Source organism: Petromyzon marinus, chromosome 38 (genome assembly GCF_048934315.1).
Source record: "Petromyzon marinus isolate PM22_M1 ecotype Great Lakes invasive population chromosome 38, UKy_Petmar_22M1.pri1.0, whole genome shotgun sequence".
NCBI classification, from domain to species: domain Eukaryota; kingdom Metazoa; phylum Chordata; class Hyperoartia; order Petromyzontiformes; family Petromyzontidae; genus Petromyzon; species Petromyzon marinus.
In genome coordinates this window covers 13,569,422-13,592,311 of record NC_133704.1, presented here as the reverse complement: position 1 = coordinate 13,592,311, position 22,890 = coordinate 13,569,422, and the positions used below count along the sequence as shown (strand labels likewise).

General features: G+C 59.3%; 1 protein-coding gene across 1 annotated transcript in view; it reads right to left on the bottom strand.

Annotated features, from left to right (window-relative positions):
- GCN1 (GCN1 activator of EIF2AK4) overlaps positions 1-22,890 on the bottom strand; it is a 51,616-nt gene that overhangs the window by 6,596 nt on the left and 22,130 nt on the right. Inside the window, exons 22-53 of the mRNA XM_032980111.2 lie at positions 22,540-22,639; positions 21,436-21,570; positions 20,794-20,992; positions 20,444-20,575; positions 19,667-19,881; positions 18,545-18,625; positions 18,119-18,262; positions 17,717-17,847; positions 17,200-17,389; positions 15,850-16,086; positions 15,264-15,458; positions 14,668-14,914; positions 14,234-14,355; positions 13,582-13,696; positions 12,391-12,570; positions 11,818-12,038; positions 11,210-11,278; positions 10,155-10,293; positions 9,253-9,449; positions 7,258-7,400; positions 6,898-7,015; positions 6,038-6,253; positions 5,634-5,798; positions 5,281-5,442; positions 4,662-4,754; positions 3,814-3,957; positions 2,881-3,159; positions 2,251-2,367; positions 1,421-1,651; positions 973-1,166; positions 491-605; positions 37-133 (exon numbers count right to left, since the gene is read on the bottom strand). Of these exons, the coding sequence (XP_032836002.2) occupies positions 37-133; positions 491-605; positions 973-1,166; positions 1,421-1,651; positions 2,251-2,367; positions 2,881-3,159; positions 3,814-3,957; positions 4,662-4,754; positions 5,281-5,442; positions 5,634-5,798; positions 6,038-6,253; positions 6,898-7,015; positions 7,258-7,400; positions 9,253-9,449; positions 10,155-10,293; positions 11,210-11,278; positions 11,818-12,038; positions 12,391-12,570; positions 13,582-13,696; positions 14,234-14,355; positions 14,668-14,914; positions 15,264-15,458; positions 15,850-16,086; positions 17,200-17,389; positions 17,717-17,847; positions 18,119-18,262; positions 18,545-18,625; positions 19,667-19,881; positions 20,444-20,575; positions 20,794-20,992; positions 21,436-21,570; positions 22,540-22,639 (5,123 nt within the window). The remainder of the gene's footprint in view (positions 1-36; positions 134-490; positions 606-972; positions 1,167-1,420; positions 1,652-2,250; positions 2,368-2,880; positions 3,160-3,813; positions 3,958-4,661; positions 4,755-5,280; positions 5,443-5,633; positions 5,799-6,037; positions 6,254-6,897; positions 7,016-7,257; positions 7,401-9,252; positions 9,450-10,154; positions 10,294-11,209; positions 11,279-11,817; positions 12,039-12,390; positions 12,571-13,581; positions 13,697-14,233; positions 14,356-14,667; positions 14,915-15,263; positions 15,459-15,849; positions 16,087-17,199; positions 17,390-17,716; positions 17,848-18,118; positions 18,263-18,544; positions 18,626-19,666; positions 19,882-20,443; positions 20,576-20,793; positions 20,993-21,435; positions 21,571-22,539; positions 22,640-22,890) is intronic.

The window sequence follows — 22,890 nt, the reverse complement described above, 5'->3', positions numbered from 1 at the left end:
TCTGTGTGTCTGTGCGTGTGTGAGTGAGCGATTCACCCAGCACGTGCTGCAGCAGCACGTGCTGCAGCTCCTCCTCGGACAGAAATGCGCACAGCTCCCCCAGGCAGCCGGCTCCCACCGCACGCGTCGGGTCCTGCACCGTCACACCCCACCGGCACCCCACCGTCACTGTAATCGCACCGCTCACCCCACCGTCACTGTAATCGCACCGCTCACCCCACCGTCACTGTAATCGCACCGCTCACCCCACCGTCACCGCACCGAGCCGCTCTCTGAAGCACAGTCACATGTCCCGGAAGCTTTTTCGCCGCCGATGTTGAATACTCGGGGAATACTCTCCCGATTCGGATTCCGGGTCCGTAGCGCGGCGCGCTCAACGCTTAACTGTGTTCCCCGTCCACGTGCACAAACACTCGAACAGGCACCCCATGACCACCGAGCTGTTAGCGAGCAGCCCCTATGAAACACTCGCACGCAATCGCTCGCGTACCTCCTCGTGTCCCAGCATGCCGAGCAGCGCGGTCGTCACGCTACGCCGCACGGATGGATCCACTTTGCTGCCGGCGCCGGCGATGGTGAAACGCAGCGCCTGCAGCGTCGTCTCCCTGCAGCGGCCGAGGGGGGAGGGGGTGGGGGGGAGGAGTTCCACATGGGGCAAGTGCAGTTAGCGAGGAGCACCACCATGAAGACCGACATGGCACAGGAGTGGGGTGGCCAGCACCACGCCCGGCCGCCTTTGTCTCCCCAGTGGCGATGTTTACACCGCACCAGGTGCTCGTTTGATGCCGAGTTGACCGAGGAGAGGTCGGCCCAGGACCGGTCCAGATAATCGTCACCGATGTTGGCCACAAACGGGAATCGAACTCGGGTCGCCGGGTTCGTATTGTGGAGCGGTAACTGCTACCCCGCCGCTCCCCACACGCACAGACGCACGCACACCTCCCTGCCACCCCACACTCCCCCCACGCTCACCGCACGCCAGCGTCCTCGGCCGCCCTGGCTCCGGCGAGCAGCTCGGTGAAGAGGGGGTCCACCTTGGCGTGGATGGGCACCAGGTGGCCCAGCGCCTCGGCCGCCTTGAGGCGCACCAGGCGGTTGGGGTCCTGCAGCGCCTTGGTGAACGTCGTCTGCAGCTGCGGCAGGAACGGCTTCAGCTGCACGCCAACCTGCGAGCCGCCGGGGGGGGGGGGGGGGTCAATGGGTCACGCCGGGAAGGACGGTCGAAGGGAGTGGCGGCGACCCGGCCCAGCCGCTCGTTGCGGAGGGTCGCGGTTCGTGCGTGCGTGCGTATGTACGTGCGTGACCGCACGCGGAACCCCGACGAGCGGAATTTTGTCTGTCCGTGCGTCTACCCACGTGTGCTGCGTTTGCACGTACGGGTACGCGTGCGCCGTGTTTGTGCACGCGCTGCGCACGTCACCTTGGCGAGCAGTAGAGCGAGCGTGTCGAGCAGCGCCACCTTGACGCTCCATGCGAAACGGTCCCCCAGGATGCGGATGAGCGGCCCCGTGATGCTCACGACGGAGGGGCGCAGCGCGTCGGGCGCCGTGAGCCGCACCACCTCGCCCAGGCCGTGCGCCGCCTCCTCCTTGAGCTCCGCACCGCCGCTCAGCACGCCCTCGCGCAGCACGGGCAGGATCGACGACGCGCCCTACGCACGCACAAAGACGAAGGTCACCCGTGTGGCCCTAACAGACTGTTTGGGGCACGTGCCGTCAGCGAGTAGCAGCACCTATGAAGGCCGGCAACGGCACACCAGGGGGTGGGTGGCCAGTACCACGCCCGGCTGCCTTTGTCTCCCAGTGGCAACGTATACACACCGCGCCAGTTAACCTAAGGGAGGCCCAGGACCGGTTCAAATAATCGTCACTGGTGTTCACCGTGAGCGGGATTCGAACTCGGGTTGCCGACTAACCCGAACCGCATGCACAACAACAACAACAACCATTCGCCACTAAGTGGCCGTGACGTTACCACGGCGCCTGTGCCAGGCCAAGTGCACTTGGAGGCCACGTGTGTCGAACACCCAGGTGCTGTGGGTGGACTGAGATGACCGGCAGAGGGATCGCACACAGACGCACTCGAATACGCGAGCGTCAGCACCACCGTGGCCTTCTCCAATTGGTCACGCAGCAGAACCGATAATCGGTAGCGCAATCCGATAAGATTTTTTTTAAAAATATATAATCGGATAGCGGTGCACCACCAGCTGCATTGCTCCGGGACGATGGGCGCGTCGTGCTGCCGCACCTTCTTGGGAAGGCAGAAGCCGGGCAGGTGCTGCCCGGGCTGGAGGTCGGACGCCGCCAAACGGATTGCCTGGCGCAGCTCGCGGATGTAGCGCATCTGCTCCGCTGCGTCCAGCTTCTGCTCGCGAGGAACAAAGACACGCACGGATTAACACACGTACGGACACGCACGCGTCAACACATTAATTCATACATGAACACACATGTTGACACAAAGACCACCCTTTAACAGACTGTTGGGGCAAGTAATGTTAGAGAGTAGCACTTATGAAGACCGGCACGGCACACGAGGGGGTGGGTGGCCAGCACCACGCCCGGCCGCCTTTGTCTCCCTAGTGGCGATGTTTAAACACCGCACCAGGTACTATTTTGAGGCTGAGTCGACCTAGGGGAGGCCCAGGGCCGATTCAGAAAATCGTCACCGCTGTTATCAGTGAGCAAACTCGGGTCGCCGAGTTTGTAACTCGGCATGTGAACCACTACGCTCCCGCTGCTGACTAAACACACGAACTCATGGACACGCGCGATAATCGTCCCTGGCTGCCGGCGATTGCCGCGAGCGGGAATCGAACTCGGGCACGCCGGGGGTTTCGTAGCGCGACACCGGACAACGACGACGAGGACGACGCGCCTTGATGACGGCGTGGAGAGCGTCCCAGCTGTTGTTGAGAACTACGTCGTCCTCGTCGGCGAAGAGGCGGAGGAGGCCGCGGATGAGCGAGGGGATGTGGTCCGAGAGGTCGGCGCGCCCGCGCGCGCAGACGGCGCCCAGCAGCGCCGTGGCGGCGCGGCGCTGCGCCAACGCGGCCGCGTCCGGGGAGCGTGACGCCTCCAGCAGCGTGTCGACGGTGACGCGCACGCCCGCCGGGTCCGTCACGCTCAGCAGCACCGCCTGGCAGTGCTCCAGCTCCTGTGGCGGAGGAGGGGCAGGGGGTGGGGAGTGAGGTCAAGGGGCGAGGGGGTCGGGGAGCGGGTGAAGGGATGGGCGAGTGAACAGATGAGTGAGCGAATGAGTGCGGAATTATGGAGACCGGATAGGCAATGGAAAACATTCATTGATGAGCGAGATGAATAAATTACTAAGTTATCAGCCAAGCGGGCGAGCGAGAAATCGGACAAATGATAACTCGATGAAGTGGATTATTATCACGTGGAAATTTATAGCAGCAGCCAAATTTTCAAAATGCGTTATGTTCATTATAAATGTCGAGGGAAAAATCAGAGAACACAGAGAAATAATCCAAGCAATCACGTGGAGAGAGACACGCAAACTCCAAATACACGGCAGGCATCAGGGTCAAGATCGAACTCAGGACCTCCTGTATACCGGGTGAGGGAGCTAACATCTCGCCACCATGGCGCCCCAACGAGCGGTCGAGCAGGCAGGCGGGTGAGCAAGCAAGCCGGTGATCGAGCGGGCGGGTGAGTGGGCAGGCGAGCGAGTGGGCGGGTGAGTGGGCGGGTGAGTGGGCAGGCGAGCGAGTGGGCGGGTGAGTGGACGGGTGAGTGGGCGGGCGAGTGGGCGGGTGAGTGGGCGGGCGAGTGGGCGGGCGAGGCAGGGCACCTGCTGCTCCCCGGGCGTGCCGCTGGCGTCACGCAGCGCGGTGAGGAGAGCGGCGAGCACCACCGGCAGGTGGCGCGTCAGGGCATCGCCGGCGACTGCCGAGAGGAACGCCAGAACACGCACGCTCACGGGGGGCGTGGTGAGCTGGAGCGGGGGACGGGTACGGGGGGAGAGAGCGGGAGGTGGTTGAGGTGGGTGAACACACGGACGCGCGCGATCGCATGTACGTGACACAAATACAAAGATCCCCCGTATAGCCTTAACAGACTGTTTGGGCAAGTACTAAATTAAACTTTTAATTTTACCGGGTAAGGCCGACTTTTTCAGAAGTGACCTGGCCATAAATGATAGCTCAACGAAGTGGCTCATCATATGGATATTTATAGCAGCCAAATACTCTAAATCCATGTTGATTCTAAATGTGGAGGAAAAACCGGAGGATCCGGAGAAAATCCACGCGGCCACGGGGAGAGAAACATGCCAACTCCAAATATACAGACGTGAGGGTTGTGATGGAACCCATTGTATACCAGGTGAGGTAGTTAACATTCTGCCACCGTGGCGCCCGTGTCCTGCTAGCGAATAGCACCTATGGCTAGCACCACACCCAGCCGCCTTTGTCTCCCCAGTGGCGATGTTTACATTCCGCACCAGGTGCTCATTTGAGGCTGAGTTGACCTAGGGGAGGCCCAAGACCAGTTCACAATCGGTACTGTTGTTGGCCATGAGCAGGAATCGTCAGGTTTGTAGCGCGGTGAGCAAAATCGCTACACTAACGCACCACACACGCGCGCCACACATGTGCATCCACACGGACAAGTGCTGTCGTTGTTGTTGTGAACGCTCACCTTCGGGATGAGGTAGGGCAGCACAACGCGGCTCTTGACGGCCATCACCTGCTTGAGGCCATCGAGCGCAAACTCCGACACTGCGTCGTCATCCTGGGTCCGCGACGGAGGCAGAGAGAGGGTCGATACGCGTGCACACACATGCACGCACACGTCACACATGCACGTACACGCCACATGCGCAGGCAGGCACGCACACACGATTGCACACACCACACACCAACGACAATGATCCCCCCCCCCTGTATGGCCGTAACAGACTGTGCTATTCACGAGCACCGATGAAGGCCGGAACGGTACACGAGGGGGTGGGTGGCCAGTAGCATGCCTGGCCGCCTTTGTGGTTGCCACACACGTACCACACACGCAACCCACACACACTACAAACATTCATGCATACGCGCGCACAAACACGCACACCGCATGCACACGCGCACGTTGCATACGCCCGTACACCACACACACGCACAGCTGGTGGTGGAGAGGGAGCGTTTTCGGTGGCAAGGTAGTGGAGGGGTTACGGGTGGCGCATAGCTGCCGGTGGTAGCAGCGAGCTGCTTTGTGGTGTTGCGGTCAGGTGGGTGGATAATTGGGTGGGGGGAGGTCGGGGGGGCGGCACCAGCTGCTGGAGCATGCTGGGTAGGATGTCGTCGAGCGCCGTCTGCCCCACGGTGGTGTGCAGCTGCTCGAAGGTTCGCGCCGCCGCCTCGCGCACCTCGGGCAGCGGGTCGCACAGCGCACGCCGCACAGTGGGCACCAGGCTGCCCGCAAACAGCAGCACCTGTGGAGCGCACGCACCGTACGCACGCACACACACGCCAGACGCATGCGCGCAGGCATACGCACAAAAAAATAAGTGACACGCATGCACACACACACACACGTGTGTATCCGTGTGCATGCGAGTGCGTAACCACGCGCGTGTATCCGCGTGCGTGTGTATCCGCGTGCGCGCGTGCATGCGTGCGTCACCGCGTCGCGGCTCGTGGAGCGCATGATCTCGCTGAGGCCGATGCACACGCCCTGGCGCTCGTCGCTGTGCTCCGAGCACAGGCCGGCCTCCAGGATGGGGATGATCTCGGGGAGGATCTTCTCTCCCAGCTTCCGCACCAGGTCCCCCAGCGTGCGCGCCGCAATCTGCGGCCCCGCACAGGCAACACCGCGACGACGGCGGCGAGGTTTGCGATGACGGTGACGGGGAGGACAGCAAATATGTTACGTACCGCCCCCGACTACAGGCACCCCCGACTACCGCCACTGCCGGTCCCAACTACCGCCACCACCATCCCCTGACTTCCACCACCATCGCCCCCAACTATCACCACCCCCAACTGCCCCCACCACAGCCAGCAGCAGCAGCAGCGTGACCACCGCACCTGCCGCTTGTCATAGTTGGTGGAGGCCAGGAAGCCGAGGAGCAGGCCGAAGAGCGTGGGGAGGATCTCGCGCAGCGTGCGCGGCGTGTTGGCCACCACCACCTTCCACACGTGCAGCGCCGCCTGGCGCACCACCAGCGCCACGTCCGAGCGGCCCATGTAGAGGCCTGAGAGGACGCGGTTCCGGCGCTCGGGGCCCAGCGCCGAGATGATGGCCTGGGGGTGGAGGAGATCGGGGGGGGGAAGCGGTGTTGATTCCACACATGCACACATGTACACACCTAAATACACACTTGCACGCACCCACACACACACCCTCAAACACACGCACGTACACACTCAAACACACACTCACAAGCAAACGCGTGCCCACCCACACATACAAACACGCGCACATACCCACAACACCCAGCCACACTCCAACATACGCAACACAACACACATGTGCTACGGCTAAGTGTAGTGTTAGCGGTTTAGCTGGCGCTGTGGGTGTAGTGTTAGCGGTTTAGCTGGCGCTTTGAGTGTAGTGTTAGTGGTATAGCTGGCGCTGTAGGTGTAGTGTTAGCGGTATAGCTGTCGCTGTAGCTGTCAACGTTCGCAGTATAGCAGGTGGTGTACAACATCGATATTCCACCGCATCTCAACACGCAATACACAGGTAGTGGGCAGGCTTATTTGACGGAGGCAGGCAGCGATGGGTCTCTGGGCAAGCGAGCATGCAAGTGAGCAGGAGGAGAGAGCGGGGAGGGAGGGGGAAGGAGGAAGGAGCAGGAGGAGGGGGGAAACGGGGGTGGAGCAGGAGGAGGGAGGAAGGTGCGGGGAGCAAGAAGAGCGTGGAGGAGCGGCGAGGAGCAGGACACCTTGGTGGACTGCACGGTGCCGAAATTGTCGTCCTCGGACGCCGTCTCGGTCGTCATCTTCCCCGAGACGCCCGAGATGTGGAAGAGCAGGTCGCCCAGCAGCTGCACAGAGCTGAACCTGCACACGGCACGGTCACGGCGCTCAGCGGGGCTCACGTCGGCTCGCGTCGGGTGTGAGGGTGGTGCCTCGGCTACGGCCGAGGCAATGAAACGGCGCCGGTGTTTGATCCAGGGCTATGGTCCCTACAAGTTTGGTATTGCTGCGATGGTGTCAGTGTTAGCAGTTTAGCTGGCACTGTGGGTGAGTGTCCGTGGTGGCGGTTTAGCTGCCATTAAAGGCGAGTGCCGGCGCTGCGCTACCGGATGCGCCAGCTGTCGTTGAAGAGGCCGTCCTCGAGCTGGGGTAGCAGCAGCGTGATGGCCTTCTCCGCGTATGTGGAGATGATGCGCTGACCCGCGCGTAGCGCCGTGTCGCGCACAAACTCATTCTCATCGGCCAGCGCCTGCACGGGGGAGCAGCGGTCGGGGGGATGGGGAGTGGCGGTGGTTGTGGGGGGGGGACGTTGGGAACAGTAGAAAAGGTGAAAAGAAGAGAGGGGGATATTAAACGCCGCTGCCTTCATGACAGTCGGGAGAGACTCGACCGAAACCCTTGCACAGCGGACGGCAATCAAAATAACAAGAGGAGCCTATTTTATTGATTTCGGTAAAAATAAGAAACGCAATGCACAGAGTGAATACGAGACGGCGGTCCTTGATAACTAACGGTCACGAAGCAGTTCCTGAAAGAGCCACACGTGGCTCCGGAGCCGCAGGTTGCCGACCCAAGCCAATCGGACACTATCCCTAACCACACTAGCCAATCAGCCACTATCCCTAACCACACTAGCCAATCAGACACTAGCCCTAACCACACTAGCCAATCAGCCACTATCCCTAACCACACTAGCCAATCAGCCACTATCCCTAACCACACTAGCCAATTAGACACTATCCCTAACCACACTAGCCAATCAGCCACTATCCCTAACCACACTAGCCAATCAGACACTAGCCCTAACCACACTAGCCAATCAGCCACTATCCCTAACCACACTAGCCAATCAGCCACTATCCCTAACCACACTAGCCAATTAGACACTATCCCTAACCACACTAGCCAATCAGACACTATCCCTAACCACACTAGCCAATCAGACACTAGCCCTAACCACACTAGCCAATCGGACACTATCCCTAACCACACTAGCCAATCAGACACTAGCCCTAACCACACTAGCCAATCGGACACTATCCCTAACCACACTAGCCAATCAGACACTAGCCCTAACCACACTAGCCAATCAGACACTAGCCCTAACCACACTAGCCAATCAGACATTAGTCCTAACCACACTAGCCAATCAGACACTAGCCCTAACCACACTAGCCAATCAGACACTAGCCCTAACCACACTAGCCAATCAGACACTAGCCCTAACCACACTAGCTAATCAGACACAAGCCCTAACCACACAAGCCAATCAGGCACTAGCCCTAACCACACTAGCCAATCAAACACTAGCCCTAACCACACTAGCCAATTAGTCACTAGCCCTAACCACACTAGCCAATCAGCCACTATCCCTAACCACACTAGCCAATCAGACACTAGCCCTAACCACACAAGCCAATCAGGCACTAGCCCTAACCACACTAGCCAATCAGACACTAGCCCTAACCACACTAGCCAATCAGACACAAGCCCTAACCACACTAGCCAATCAGACACTACCACGACCACGAACCAGACTAGTCAACTAGACACTCCCACTAATCATGACCTTAATGTAACCCTAGGTCGACTCAGCCTTAAATGTGTACCTGGTGCGATGTGTAGACATTGCCACTGGGGAGACAAAGGCAGCCGGACATGGTGCTGGCCACCCCTTCACATGCCGTGCCAGCCTTCATAGGTGCTACTCGCTAACAGCACTTGCACCAACAGTCTGTTAAGGCTATACAGGGGATATTTGTCTTTGCGAGCGTGTGCACGTGACGTGATGCATACCACACTCCGTGGCCTAGAAACCACATCCTGCTTCCATCTATCACCCATGAACACGTGTGTTTGCGCTCTGTGCATGTGTGTGTGTGTATGCGTGTATGTGTGTGTGCATGGCAGTCAGTCTTCTCGTGGTGGCTTGGTCTGTCCCGTGACCTCCTATCAGCGAGCCTTCAACACTTCACTTGGCTTCGGAGTGCACCCGGCCTGAAACTTAGTGGCTAACGGCGGCTATTGTTGTTGTTGTGCGTGTCTGCGTGCGTCTGTGTGCATGAGCACGTGCATGCGAGTGCCTCCCCCGTGCCTCTCACCTTGAGGATGGCCGGGATGATGGGCCCCACATAGGGGGTGAAGCGCTCTCCGAACGTGGCGGGCAGGAAGATGAACATCATGATGTAGCCGTCGCGCACGTGCGGTGCAAGGTCGGCCTTGGAGGCATTGGCGACGATCTCCGGCATCAGCTTGTCGAGTTTCTCCACGCCCAGGCTCACCAGCACCTCCGAGAGGCCTGAGCACGTGTGGTGATGCACGCACGCACGGAGATGCACGCACATAAACGCACGTACGCACACATTGACTGCACGGCACGTGCGCGCTCATGAGCACACTCATGCACGCACACATCATAGCAAAATAACCCCCCCCCCCCCACAGACTGTTGGGGTAAGTGCTGTTATAGCAAGCACCAGCTATGAAGGCCGGCACCATGCCCAGCGATGTTTAAACACCACACCAGGTACTCATTTGAGGCTGTGTCGACCAAAGGGAAGCCCAGAAACGGTTCAGATATTCGTCACTGGTGTTGAGTGTGAGCGGGAATTGAACTTGGGTCACGAGGTTTGAAGCGCAGTACGCTCACCGCAACACTATCCGCTCTGCTACACTATGATCACACGCACACACACACACGTACAATCATACACGGTGACTACACTTCCAATTAACACGTTTGGCTATGTATGATGTTAAAGAAGTTCAACATATGTCCTGCCCCAATATGATTTTTTCACTCCATGACGACCATCACGATATCGGTTTCCCGTAACTTTTAAGCTGCATTTCTCAATTGGTGTCGTTTTGGTTTTGTGCTGTGCTGGACTTCCAGCCCAACAAAGATTCTCTCAAATGATCTCTCAAATGATCTTTCATTGAACAAGCGGGCGAATGAGCGAGCGAGCGACGTGGCGAGCAAAGGCCGAGTTGCTCATCTCACCCTGCGCGGCTCCGGAGCGGTCCACAGAGCTCTGCTCGGAGGTGAGCGTCTGCATGAGCCAGGGCATGAGGTCCTCAAAGTTCTCCTCGCCCATGCCCTTCACCATCGCGCCCAGCGCCTTGGCCGACACCGCACGCACCTTGCCGGGGTGGGGGGGAACGAGAGGACACACGCCGGCACTGTGTGAACACACGCAGCTCGTACCGCGTACACACACGCCAACAATTAAAACGTGCGCGCACAGAGCGTACAGTATACACACAGCACGTGCACACAAACATACAGCACATGCCGCACACACTGTACACACACACGGCACGTACGCACGCAAGCAGCAAGTACACACGCACACACACAGGCCGTACGCATGCACATACAAGCACGTATCACACACACAGCAGCAGCACGTGCGCATTTACAAACGTACCACACACACACACAGATAGCGGGTACCCCACAGTACGTAGTGTACAGGTATATGTAGGAGCATTTGATATTGGTCTCTGGGTCTAGGGCAGGGGTCGGCAACCAAAATAGCAACAAGAGTAATTTTCCTTGAATTCGGTAAAAAACTCGATATTTCGAATGCGTGTGAATACAAGATGGTTCTTAATGAATAATGTCAAACAGTACGTTTTGTAACCCCTATTTTAAGAACGGCAGAGGCACAATGATTTGTAATGCCGCATTACTAATCATTTTTGGCTTGTTGGAGTTCACCACTTATCGAAAAAACTAAACTATTTTAAATTTACCACTGAGCTATGCAGCTCTTTTTCAGAAGCGACCTGGCCACAAATGATAGCTCAACGAAGTGGCTTATCACGTGGAAATTTATAACAACCAAACACTCTAAACACGTGACGTTGATTCTAAATGTGGAGGAAAAAACCAGGAGATAATGCACGCGACCACTAAAAGAACATGCAAACTCCAAATATACAGCAGGTGTCAGGGTCGGGATCGAACCCACGGACTACTGTATACCAGGCGAGGGAGTTAACATCTCCTAGTAACCGTGATGTCCCTAGGCACTGGGAGTCGTGCGGCCTCACCTCTGGGACGGGATCAAGCAGCGACGTCTTGAGGCCCGGGATGACGCTGGGCAGGTACGGTGCCAGGTCCTGCACACGCGTGCGGGATGGGGGAAAAGTCAGGTACAACACCAAGCGAGGGTTCCGTGTTAACGTCCATAAGCGAGTCGCCGGCAGGGGTAGAGGTGCCTGAAACTCTCCGCCCACCATGATTATCTCTCAATTGTTAGGGTACAATGTGACAGGTCATCCTGTCGCGCCGTCTGTGGCACTGAAGCTATTCTGCTACCATCTGCTGCACGTTATTTCGTTTTATGTTACTATTAACGCAACAAATAAGTTTAATTGCTAGGCCCCGGTCCTTCCTCTTTAGGCCACGCCCCTTCCCACTGGACACTGGGGCGGGGGTGATTGGGTCGCGTGAAGGGAGCAGCAGGAAGTTGGTTGCATGCCACTGATCGCCTAAGTGAGGCGCCGGCTTGGCGCCCGATCTGGCGGTGTATACGCGTGCGGCTATCCCTCTCTCTCTCCCTCTCCCTTTGCCTCCCTCCCCCTTCCCTTTCCCTCCCACTCCCTCCCTCCCGCCAGCTCTCGCTCTCCCCGTGGCTGCGCCACGCCGGGCGACACACCTTCTGGTCGGTGAGCGAGTACATGTTGCCGATGATCTGCGCCGCCATCTTGCGTGTGTCGGTGGAGCGGTCGAGGAAGGCGCGCTGCACGATGGGCATGATGAGGGCGAGCGACGGCGCGTCGATGAAGTGCACGAATTGCGTCTGTAGCAGCGTGTGCAGGCAGCGGTGCACCTGGCGCGACGGGTCCGTCAGCGCCTCCAAGATCACCGGCGTGATGGCTGGCGCAGCGGCAACGCCGTTTGTCGTGCGACGCGGGGGTGGGGGGGAGGGCAGGTTTGTGGGGGGGGGGGGAGGTGAGGAGGGGAGTCAGGGGGCACACAGGGAAGGTACGGGGGGTGGCAACCGGAAATCAGGGAGTGGCACGGCCACTCATTTTGTGCACGTTATAGAGTGCGTTCTTGTTGTTTTTATTGTAACGATCAGAACGAATACCCCCTGAGCGAGGGCGACTGATCTGGCCAGGGGACCACCACCCCACGGATGGACACGTCGTCCAGCAGGCATCTCTCACAGAAGCACGACCCATCGTGTCTCCGTCCCCCCGTCCCCGCGTCCCCCGCGTCCCCTCACCCTGGATCTCGGGGTTGCGGATGACGCTGCTGATGAGCTTCAGCGCCTGCTGGCCGGCCTGCTGCACCTTGACGTGCGAGTCGGTGAGCACCTGCGTGAGCTTGGGCACGATGCTGGGCAAGCACGCCGACAGCTGCTTGGGTGCGCAGTACGCCATCGAGCCCAGCAGTTCCACCGAGCCTACGGGCGCACGCACAGACACACGTGCATACATACATACATGCACACACGGGTGCACCCGGGCATCGATCAGCCTCCCATTGTATCTGTACCAGATGGAAATTCATCCGGTGCAGCTATTCAAGGCTTCACGAACTACGTGGTCGAAATAGATGTTAAACAATGTTGGAGCCAGAGGACATCCCTGCGCACACATACATACATACAGACATACTCGCACACGCGAGCAGGTACACGAATGCACGTGCACACGTACAGACATACATGCACACGCACGCGCTGGTACACGCTTGCAAGTGAGCACGAGGACATGCGCGTGCATGTGTATAAGTAAGCAGGTGCAAACAATGACAAAGATAAAGATTCCCCATATAGCCTTCAACAAAGTGTTGGGGCAAGTGCTGTTCACGAGTAACACCTATAAAGGCCGGGAACGCATGTACTTCTTTCGCACTGTACATAGCCAACCATGCTAATCGGAACGGCACACGAGGGGGTAGTATGGCCAGCATCATGCATGGCTGCCTTTGTCTCCCCAGTGGCGATGTTTACATACCACACCACGTACTCATTTAAGGCTGAGTCCACCTAGGGGAGGCACAGGATTAGATATTCGCAACTGTTATTGGTCGAGAGTGGGAATTGAACGCCGGGTTCGTAGCTAACCATTGCGCCACCACTCTCCATGCAAGTGCTTGTACACACACGCACGCACAGGGTGGTGGTGCTGGTGGTGAGCGTGGGGCGAGCGAACGCTGGGTTTTAACACGTAGGCTTTCGCGACCAATATCATCCATAAGAGAGGTTTTTGGGTTAGATCGCGAACGGTGGGGCGTGACAATGAGGTGTGGTGGTGAGTGAGCGATTAGGTGTGGTGAAGAGTGAGCGCGAGTGAGTGGCAAGTGCGAGCGGTGAGCAGTGAGGCGTGACGATGCGGTGTGGTGGTGAGTGAGCGATGAGGTGTGGTGACGAGTGAGTGGCGAGCGAGTGAGCGGCGAGCAGTGAGCCCACCCGTCTTGGTTCTCCACGAGTCCTCCTCCAGAGCGGCGAGCAGCGAGGGCAACACGAGCTTCACGCCGTGCGTGCTCAGGTTCCGCATCACGGCCTTCGCCGTCTCTTCGGCCGCCTGGGGTGGCGCGCAGGAGGAGGGGGCACGTGGGAGGGGGGGAGCACGCGGGGGGAGAGGCGTGGTTGTGTTAGCGGCGTCCCACACAGACAAACGGTACTACAAAGATCCCACGCCCCGTTCAGCCTTAACGGCACACGAGGTGGGTGGGTGGGTGGCTCCCCAGTGGCGATGTTTACACACCACACCCAGGTATTCATTCGAGGCTGAGTTTACCTAGGGGAGATAATCGTCACCAGTGTTGGCCGTGAGCGGGAATCGGACTCGGGTCGCCGGGTTCATAGCGCAGAGCACTAACCCCTACACTACTGCTCCCCACACGGACGTGCACACACACAGGCACACAACAACAACAACCGCCATTCGCCACTAAGTGGCGGTGACGTCACCACGACGCTTGTGCCAGGCTATGTGCAAGTTGGGGCCACGTAAAGTGTCACACATACACAGAGTCACACACACACAAGACCCCCCCATGCGTAGCTGCTAGTAAGCCGCTGCGGGTGAGTGCTGTGGACGAGCAGCGAGTGCACTCACCTCTCGCACGTACTGGTTCCCGTCGCCCAGGCACAGCAGCAGGTGCGGCAGGGCGTGCACCACGTATGGCTCAAACAGCCGGCCCAGCATGCTGCACAGCATCTCAAAGCCGAAGAGCGCGCCTGTGCCACGTGGGGTAGGGCATGGGAGAGGGTAAGGTGAAGGGCAGGGTGAAGGGCAGGGTACACGCACCTCAACACTGGCCCAAACCCACATACCTGTTCACTCTCACATCGGTTCATCAACCACTCACCCACACCCCACCAACTCACCCACGTTCTCACTTACAAACCCATCCACACTACTGACTCACCACATCACTCACCCACTCTGCCACCTACCCACTCGCCACACCGCAGCACCCACCCATCCACCGCCCACTCACCACACCGCACCACCACACACCCAGCTGCCCACGGGCGCCGCCTTCTCACCCTCGCGGCGGCGGTAGTGCTTCTTGTCCTGGATGGCGTCGGTGAGGGTGGACATGACGTCCAGCTGCTTGAGCGCCAGGATGCCAAGGCCGCGCACGAGGCCCGCCAGGCCGTGGGCCGCGCCCCGCCGCTCCCCGTAGCTCTCCGCCTCCAGCAGCAGCGCCATGAGGTGGCGCGCCATCGCCGGCGCGTCCTCGCGCATCGCCGGCACCAGCGGCGCCAGGCAGTTCGCCACCGACTCCTGCACCTGTGGGGGGGGCGAGAGAGGGGAGGGCGAGAGGGGGGTACGGCACACAGAGTCATCGAAGGGGGCCGAGCGGTGCGAGGGGGGGCGAGGGGGGCACGGGGCGTGGTTGATGGCGTGGGTGTGTGAGTGGTGCCCACTTGCCCAAAAGTCAATGTAAGGCTATATGGGGATCTCTATCTTTGTTTATTGTTGTGCGAGTACGTGGGTGTGCGTGTGGGTAGTTGTGTAGGTGTGTGTGTCGGTGTGCGAGTGGTTGTTTGAGTGGGTGTGTGAGTGGGTGGATCAGTGGAAGAGTTGGCGACATTTGTGTATGTCCAGGCACCTGTGTGTGAGTGTGGGTGCAGGTCACCTGCTGCGAAGGCGTGGAGAGCGCTGCGATCAGCTTGGCCACGATGGGCTTGACCTTGGGGTCGCTGCGGTCCAGATGCTTGGCGAGCGACCCCATGAGGATGACGACGCCCTGCCGCACGGCGTCATAGCTCGCGTCGTCCGGAGAGTCGCGCAGTGAATCCTCCAGCAGCGGCAGTAGCTCGTTCACGCACTCCTGCTCGCGCATGCACAGATCCCCCATGTAGCCTTCCCACCCACTCACTCACCCATCCACCTACCCACTCACTGACCTACCCACTGACCCACCCACCCACTAACCCAAAACCCACCCTATCTTCCATGTGCTCACCCTCTCATCACTCAAGCAAACAAAGATAACGATCACCCGTATAGCCTCAGCAGGCTGTTGGGGCAAGCGCTGTGAGCAAGCACCTCTGACAAACACTCCCGAGCACACACACGCACGCACGGACACACGCACAAGCACACACACGCACGCACGGACAAGCACACACACACACGCACGCACGGACAAGCACACACACACGCACAGACAAGCACACACACACACACGCACGTACGGACAAGCACACACACGCCCGCACCTTGCCATGGTGGTTGAGCGCGGCGAGCGCCGCGTCCAGCATGCGGCGCCGCACCTCGGCGTGCCGGTCGCCCAGCGCCTCGGGCACGAAGAAGCGGAAGAGCGGCGTGACGCGCTCGCCGCCCAGCGAGCCGGCCACGGCCGCCAGCGCCAGCGCCACGCCGCAGCGCGCCTCCCACTCGTCGGGCGGGGACTCGGTCACCACGCGGCCCAGCCCGTCCAGCACGGGCGGCGCTCGCTGCCGGGGACGGGGGAGAACGAGTCGGTGACGGTGTCACATTCCGCTTGCGCCGCCTGTCCGCTTCGTACTACCGCTGCGTTCGCGCTGTACCTGAAGCCCGCCGGCTCGAGTCCCTCAGCTCCCTCACCTTCCTTCTCCACTGGCTTCCCATCACCACCACCAGCAGCGTCAACTCCAACATCTCCTGTTGCCTGCGCCACCACCGCCGCCTCTACTCTCGGCCGTCCCCTGAATCGCTCCTCTCTCCCTGCACCACGGCTCCTGTCCCCCTGCACCACAGCTCCTGTCACCCTGCACCACAGCTCCTGTCACCCTGCACCACAGCTCCTGTCACCCTGCACCACAGCTCCTGTCACCCTGCACCACAGCTCCTGTCACCCTGCACCACAGCTCCTCTCTCCCTGCACCACAGCTCCTGTCACTCTGCACCACAGCTCCTGTCACCCTGCACCACAGCTCCTGTCACCCTGCACCACAGCTCCTGTCACCCTGCACCACAGCTCCTCTCTCCCTGCACCACAGCTCCTGTCACTCTGCACCACAGCTCCTGTCACCCTGCACCACAGCTCCTGTCACCCTGCACCACAGCTCCTGTCACCCTGCACCACAGCTCCTGTCCCCCTGCACCACAGCTCCTGTCACCCTGCACCACACAGCTCCTGTCCCCCTGCACCACAGCTCCTGTCCCCCTGCACCACAGCTCCTGTCCCCCTGCACCACAGCTCCTGTCCCCCTGCACCACAGCTCCTGTCTCTCTGCACCACAGCTCCTGTCTCTCTGCACCACAGCTCCTGTCACCCTGCACTACAGCTCACGGTGGAACTCTACACCAAGGACCACGACCGTGGTGACTGCCGGGCACCGTTTCCCCACAGCAGCCACCGTCCGGAACACGACCATCATCATGACCCCCACTGCTGCTGCTGCTGCACGTTACCAGCATCAGCAGCGTTCAGCCCACACCGACCTCTACGGGGCACTTAAAGCCCCCACCTCTTTCATCTGGAGGGAGGGATGGAGCGAGGGACGGAGCCTGGGACCGGAGCGAGGGCGCGAGGGAGGCAGCGAGGGAGGGGGTGAGCGGGTAGAGGTCACGGCGCCGCTGCTCACGTAGAGCTTCTCCTGGTAGAGCGTGCGGAGTTGGCTGAGCACGTCCGGCGCCAGCTCGGGGTACGGCTCGAGGGCGGCGGCCAGGGCGGCGGCGGCGGCGACACGCACCGCCTCCACGTGCGACAGGACGTCGCGCAGCAACAGCGAGCAGAGCGCCGGTTGCAGCTCCAGGCCCAGCGCCTCCCACAGCCTGCACGGCAGGCGCAGAGATACGGCGGAGAGAGGGGCAGGGAGAGGGGTAGGAAGAGAGGCAGGGAGAGGGGGGCAGGGAGAGAGAGGGAGAAAGAGACGAACACAGATGGGAGGTACAGTGAAACAGACAGAGGCACTGACATCCCCTGTTTCATGGAGTGTAATTGACGCGTTATTATTCGCCGCCCGTCTCATCGCTTGGCGGTCGACAGATCGCTCGTTTCACTCTCGCCCCGTGGGCCCCAGGTCCCACACCCGGGACCCCAGGGGTCCCAGGCGCCCTGCACCCCAGGCCCCCACGCGGGCCCCGCCGGACGGCACCCACCCGTGGGCGAGCTTGCGGTTCTCCTCCTCGGGGTCGAAGCGCGCGAGCCAGATGCGGCGCAGCACGTGCACGCCCGCCTCGCCCTCGCCCCCGTCGGGCGTCGGCAGCACCAGCTCCAGCTCCAGCAGACCCTGCCGCCAGCACATCCGGCACCTCCGATTAGCACGGTTGGCCACGTACGGTGCGAAAGAAGTTCAACATACATACATATGGCACTTACAGCAGGGACACGCAGGATTTCTGCGTTGTCTTTATGTCTCTGCGTGTCTGTGGCTATGCATGTTTGCATGTCTCTGCGTTTCTGCGTCCCTGCGTGTCTGCATCTCTACGTCTCTGGGTCTGTGTCTCCGCATCTCCGCATCTCCGCGTCTGCGCGTCTCCGAGTCTCCGCGCCCGGCTCACCCGCAGCGCGGCGTCGCGCAGCGCCGTGCACGGCGACAGCAGCGCCGCGAGCAGCACCTCCACCTCGGCCTGCTCGGCGCAAGCGCAGCCAGGGTTCCCGCTCGCACTGGTGCACAGCGCCGTCAGCGCCGACGCGGCCGTCACCTGCGGCGGCAACACGCAGATCAACGATCAACGAGGAGCGGCGGCACGGAGGAATCGATCGCTCCCGAGAGGGAACACGTTCCACCGTTAAGAGACGGAGCGACCAAATCGGAGCGCCGGCGCCCAGACGATTACGAGCGCAGGATCGCGAGCGTACTGGTGGGGCCGTTCGACCATCGTAGCGCGATGGTACCGCAGATCTCCCCACGGGCTCCGCCACCTTCCCCGTGCCGAGTTTTCCCAGCGGCAGCGTTGCCGTAACCCCGGGCGACTGTTCGTCACCTGTAGCCGTGGCGACGCCGTGGCGACCAGCGAGGTCAGCAGCAGCATCATGTCCTTCCTGGGAAGCAGCTCCGGTCCGTTCTGAAACAGCGCAGAGCGTCACAACGCAGCGTTGCGGTGGAGGCGTTTCGGGGTTCATTAGGGTTCCCCCCCCCATTGTGAAACGGCTGCTCTTTATTTTGCACGCGGTTGCAATTTATTTTGCTCAGTCTGTGTTAGCCGCTGAGGTCCTGATGGATGTCTTTATTTTATTATTTATTTTTCACTCCTGTTGCTCCGTGCCCCCTGTCTCGTTACTGTTCTGTTGCCATGTGCACCGATGCCCACTTCATTGAGGGTGGTATTGGCTCGTAAAATCAAGAAAAATCGCTTGATCGATCGTGATATTCCGAATCGCGTAATCACGTCGCTGTCTATCGAAGATATTTCTGTGCCAGCAAAATGGCCCTGGAAGAGCACAGTCCCTCCAAGAGGCCTCTCTTCCAACACTGACCATGCAAACCGTGTTCATGAAGTGTCAGACCAACACCTCTGTGAGCTGGATAGAGGTGAATTATTAATATTAATATATATTGCATTCGTCAATGATTGGGCTGAGACCGAGAACTTGCCACACTTGAAAACCCGGTTCAATCAGGAGTGGCCAAAACCCGGATTAGAACTCGTGGAAAATTTAAACTAAAACATTTTTTTTTTATCCAAGTCAAGCACACTGAGCTATGTAGCTATTTTTCAGAAGCAACCTGGCCACAAATGATAGCTCAACGAAGTGGCTTATCACGTGGAATTTTTTAGCATCCAAACACTCTAAACACGTGACGTTGATTCTAAATGTGGAGGAAAAAACCAGGAGACGCGTGATGCCGATTCTAAACGATGAAAGGGAAAAACTGGAGGAAACAGATAAACATCTACACGACTACGAGGAGAACATGCAGACTCCAATTATACAGCAGGCATCAGGGTCGTGATCACCCAGGACCTCCTGCATACCAGGCGAGGTAGTTAACATCTCGCCAGTGGCGCCCCGCCAGCAGTGCCGGCTCAACCCTCTTGACCTCTCAGCCACCTCTTCCATCGCCGCTGTTCGTCTTACAATGCCCTGCCAGCACTTGCCGTCACCTCGTCTATCTCCTCCTCCTCCTCCTCTTCCTTCTCCTCCTCCTCGTCCTGCTGCCGCTGCTGCTGGCGTGAGCGCAGCTGCGCGTGTGCGGCCATCACGAGCAGCGTGGCGACGCGCGTCTCCTCCGACACGTCGCACGCCGGCGCCGGCAGCAGCAGCGTGCGCAGCAGCGGGAACGCCAGCGCGAAGGCCGGCGCCGGGAGCGGCCCGGGGCCTGAGACAGGATGGCACGATAACAGGATGCGACAGTGAGACAGGACGGTGTGACGCCACGGTGAGATGGGACACGACGGTGAGACTAGATGACGTGTTGGTGGAATGCGACGATGAGACGAGACAACACGATGATGATGAGACAACAGGAAGGGACGAGACGATGAGACACCACGATGGGATGCGGCGATGAGTCGCAAAAAGAATAAAAAACACATGAGATGCAAAGAGATGCAATGATGGGACATGATGTCAGACACGATGAAGAGTGAGTACACGACACACCACAACGAGACCCCAAGAGAGGGCACGACAACGCCCGATGATTAGACAATGATAGGACATGACGAGCAAGGGAGTGAGTGAGTGGACAAGTGGTTGAATATGGGAGCAGGTGAATGAGTGGCTGCATAGGAGAGTTAGTTGTGAGCAAGCGAGTGGGTGGGTGAGCGAATGAGCGAGCAAGCGGATGAGCGGTTGAGTGGATGCGTAAGTGAATGGTTGAGCGGATGAGCGATTGAGTATGTTAGTGGGTGAGCAGGTGGGCGGCCGAGCGCTCCCACCGGACACGGTCAGTGCGTAGAGCGCCGCCACGACCCTCTCAGCGGCGTCGCTCAGCGGCTCCTGGCACCAGGCGGCCGGAACCTCGCACTCGGGGGTGAGCAGCCGCATCGTCACATAGCCCAGCACCTCGCCTGCACACAAAGACAAAGAGCCCCGCCGTTTAGACTTAAGAGACTTTTGGGGCAAGTGCTGTTGGCGAGCACACACACACACATACACGCATGCACACACGAATAAACACACACGTGCGTGCATGCATACACACACGAGTGCACGCATACGTGCACGCACACACAAGCACTCACACACAAACAAACACACACATGCACACGCAGGTACAAGCTCGCACCAAGCTGGGCGTGCTCGGGCGGCATGAGCAGCTGCGGCAGGGAGAGCAGCGCGTCGAGGGCTCGCGGCGCCGCGAGCGGGGAGGCCAGCAGCGGAGTGAGCACGGCGACGAGCGGTGCCGCGTGGCACGCGAGGCTCGGAGACCGCGCCCGCACCATCGCCCCGAGCAGCGCCAGCGCTGCCGCCAGACGCTTGTCCATCTGTGCAGAGTCACACAAAGACAAAGATCCCCCGTTTAGCCTTAACAAACCGTTGGGGAAAGTGCCGTTAGTGAATAGCATCTATGAAGGCCGGCACGGCGTACAAGGGGGGTGAGTGGCCAGCACCACGCCCGGTTTGCACTTACACGGACACGCAGGTACACGTGCACTTACACGGACACGCAGGTACACGCGCATGCGTCTCCGTGCGAGCCGTCACACAGGCGGCTCGAAATGGAATGAGGGACCCATCGTTGAATGGATTCCCCAATTGCGATAACTCATGCACAATCACAGTGGGGGGCCGACGCGGAGACAACTCAGGCCCGGCAATGGGGAGATCATTAACCCGCTGATTGCTTAAAAAATACATCAGGCGATCGAGCACGGCCCACAGCACCCCCCCCACCCCCCCGCTGTCCCCTGCCGCCCCGGAGCCCGACCTGCTGCAGGCGTGCACGCGTCTCTGCCTCCTTCTTGAGCTGCTCCTCCACCATCTCCTGCTGCTTAGCCGTGAGCTGCGGAGCGGCGTCCTTGCCTCCTCCTCCTCCCCCGCCTTTCTTCTTCTTCTTCAGCTCCTGCACACGGCACGGTGGCGGGGGGAGTGGAGGAGGGGGTCATGGAGGGGCCACCTGTGCAGGGGGACGGGCCTCCCCTGCCGCCCCCTCCCTCCTCCATCTCTAGACAAAATGACTCAACTGGGGTTGCACAAAGCAATCGTTGCCAAAACCTGCCAGCACCTTCTCTGACAGGGAGTGAGGCTTTCCCCCGGGGTATAAAATATGCATCATAATAATAAAAAATAATTTCAACTTGTACTGTGCCGCACAGCATTCACTCGCTCTTGTAGAGCAACAGAATGGGCAACACGGTGGCGAGATGTTAACTCCCGCACCTGGTACACAGGATTATGGTGGGTTCAATCCCGATCAAGACGCCTGCTGTATAAGAGAAAAGTCGCGTGGACTTTTCTCCGGGTCCTCTGATTTTTCTCTCCACATTATCAACATCACATGTTTAGAGTGTTTGGCTGCTGCTATAAATACCCACGTGATAAGCCACTTCGTTGAGCTATCATTTGTGATAGCCAGGTCGCTTCCGAAAAAGAGCCGACGTAGCGGGCCTTACCTGGTCAAATAAAAAATATTTTATAGTTTAGTTTACAGAATGACCCGTGAGGTGCGAGGATAAACCACGGACAAGCAATGAAGGCAGCCATGCGGTGAGCCAGCGCCCAAGTTCTGCGGTCCTCTATATATGAAAGTTGTATCGGCCAATTAATGAGTGCTTATACAAGTGCGAGGAAACCAGAGCATCACGGGAAAACCCACGCGTGCGAGGAGGAAACATTCTATCCCATACGAACGGAACAGGTGAACAGTCCACATTTCTGCTGTACCACCTTCTCCTGGACATCTGTGAAAAAGAGCTTCATAGCTCATCGGATTTCTCCAGTACCGCACGCCGCCACAGCCACCGCCGCTGCTGTCCACAAGCCTGAGCGCGGCAGCTGGAGGTGGCCGTGACAACCATGACGACAACGTTACCTCCTTGATCTCGAGCTCCAGGATCTGCTCCTGGTACGAGTAGGCCTTGTTCTCCCTCTTCATGTTCCCCGTGCGCTTCCCCGATGCCTCCTTCTTGCTGCTGCATGGAGACGAAACATGACGCACACGGCACACGTTGACGTTCGCGAGCGGCGTCTACGAAGGCCGGCACGGCAAAATCTAACGAGGGTTGGGTGGCCAAAACCCCACCTAAACCGGCTTTGTCTCCCCCAGTGCTGATGTTTACACACCACGTACGAGGTACTCATTTGAGCACGAGCCGCCCGGTTTGTAGATAATTGCTGCGCCACCGCTCCCACACGCGTGTGCGCACACAGATACAATATAACA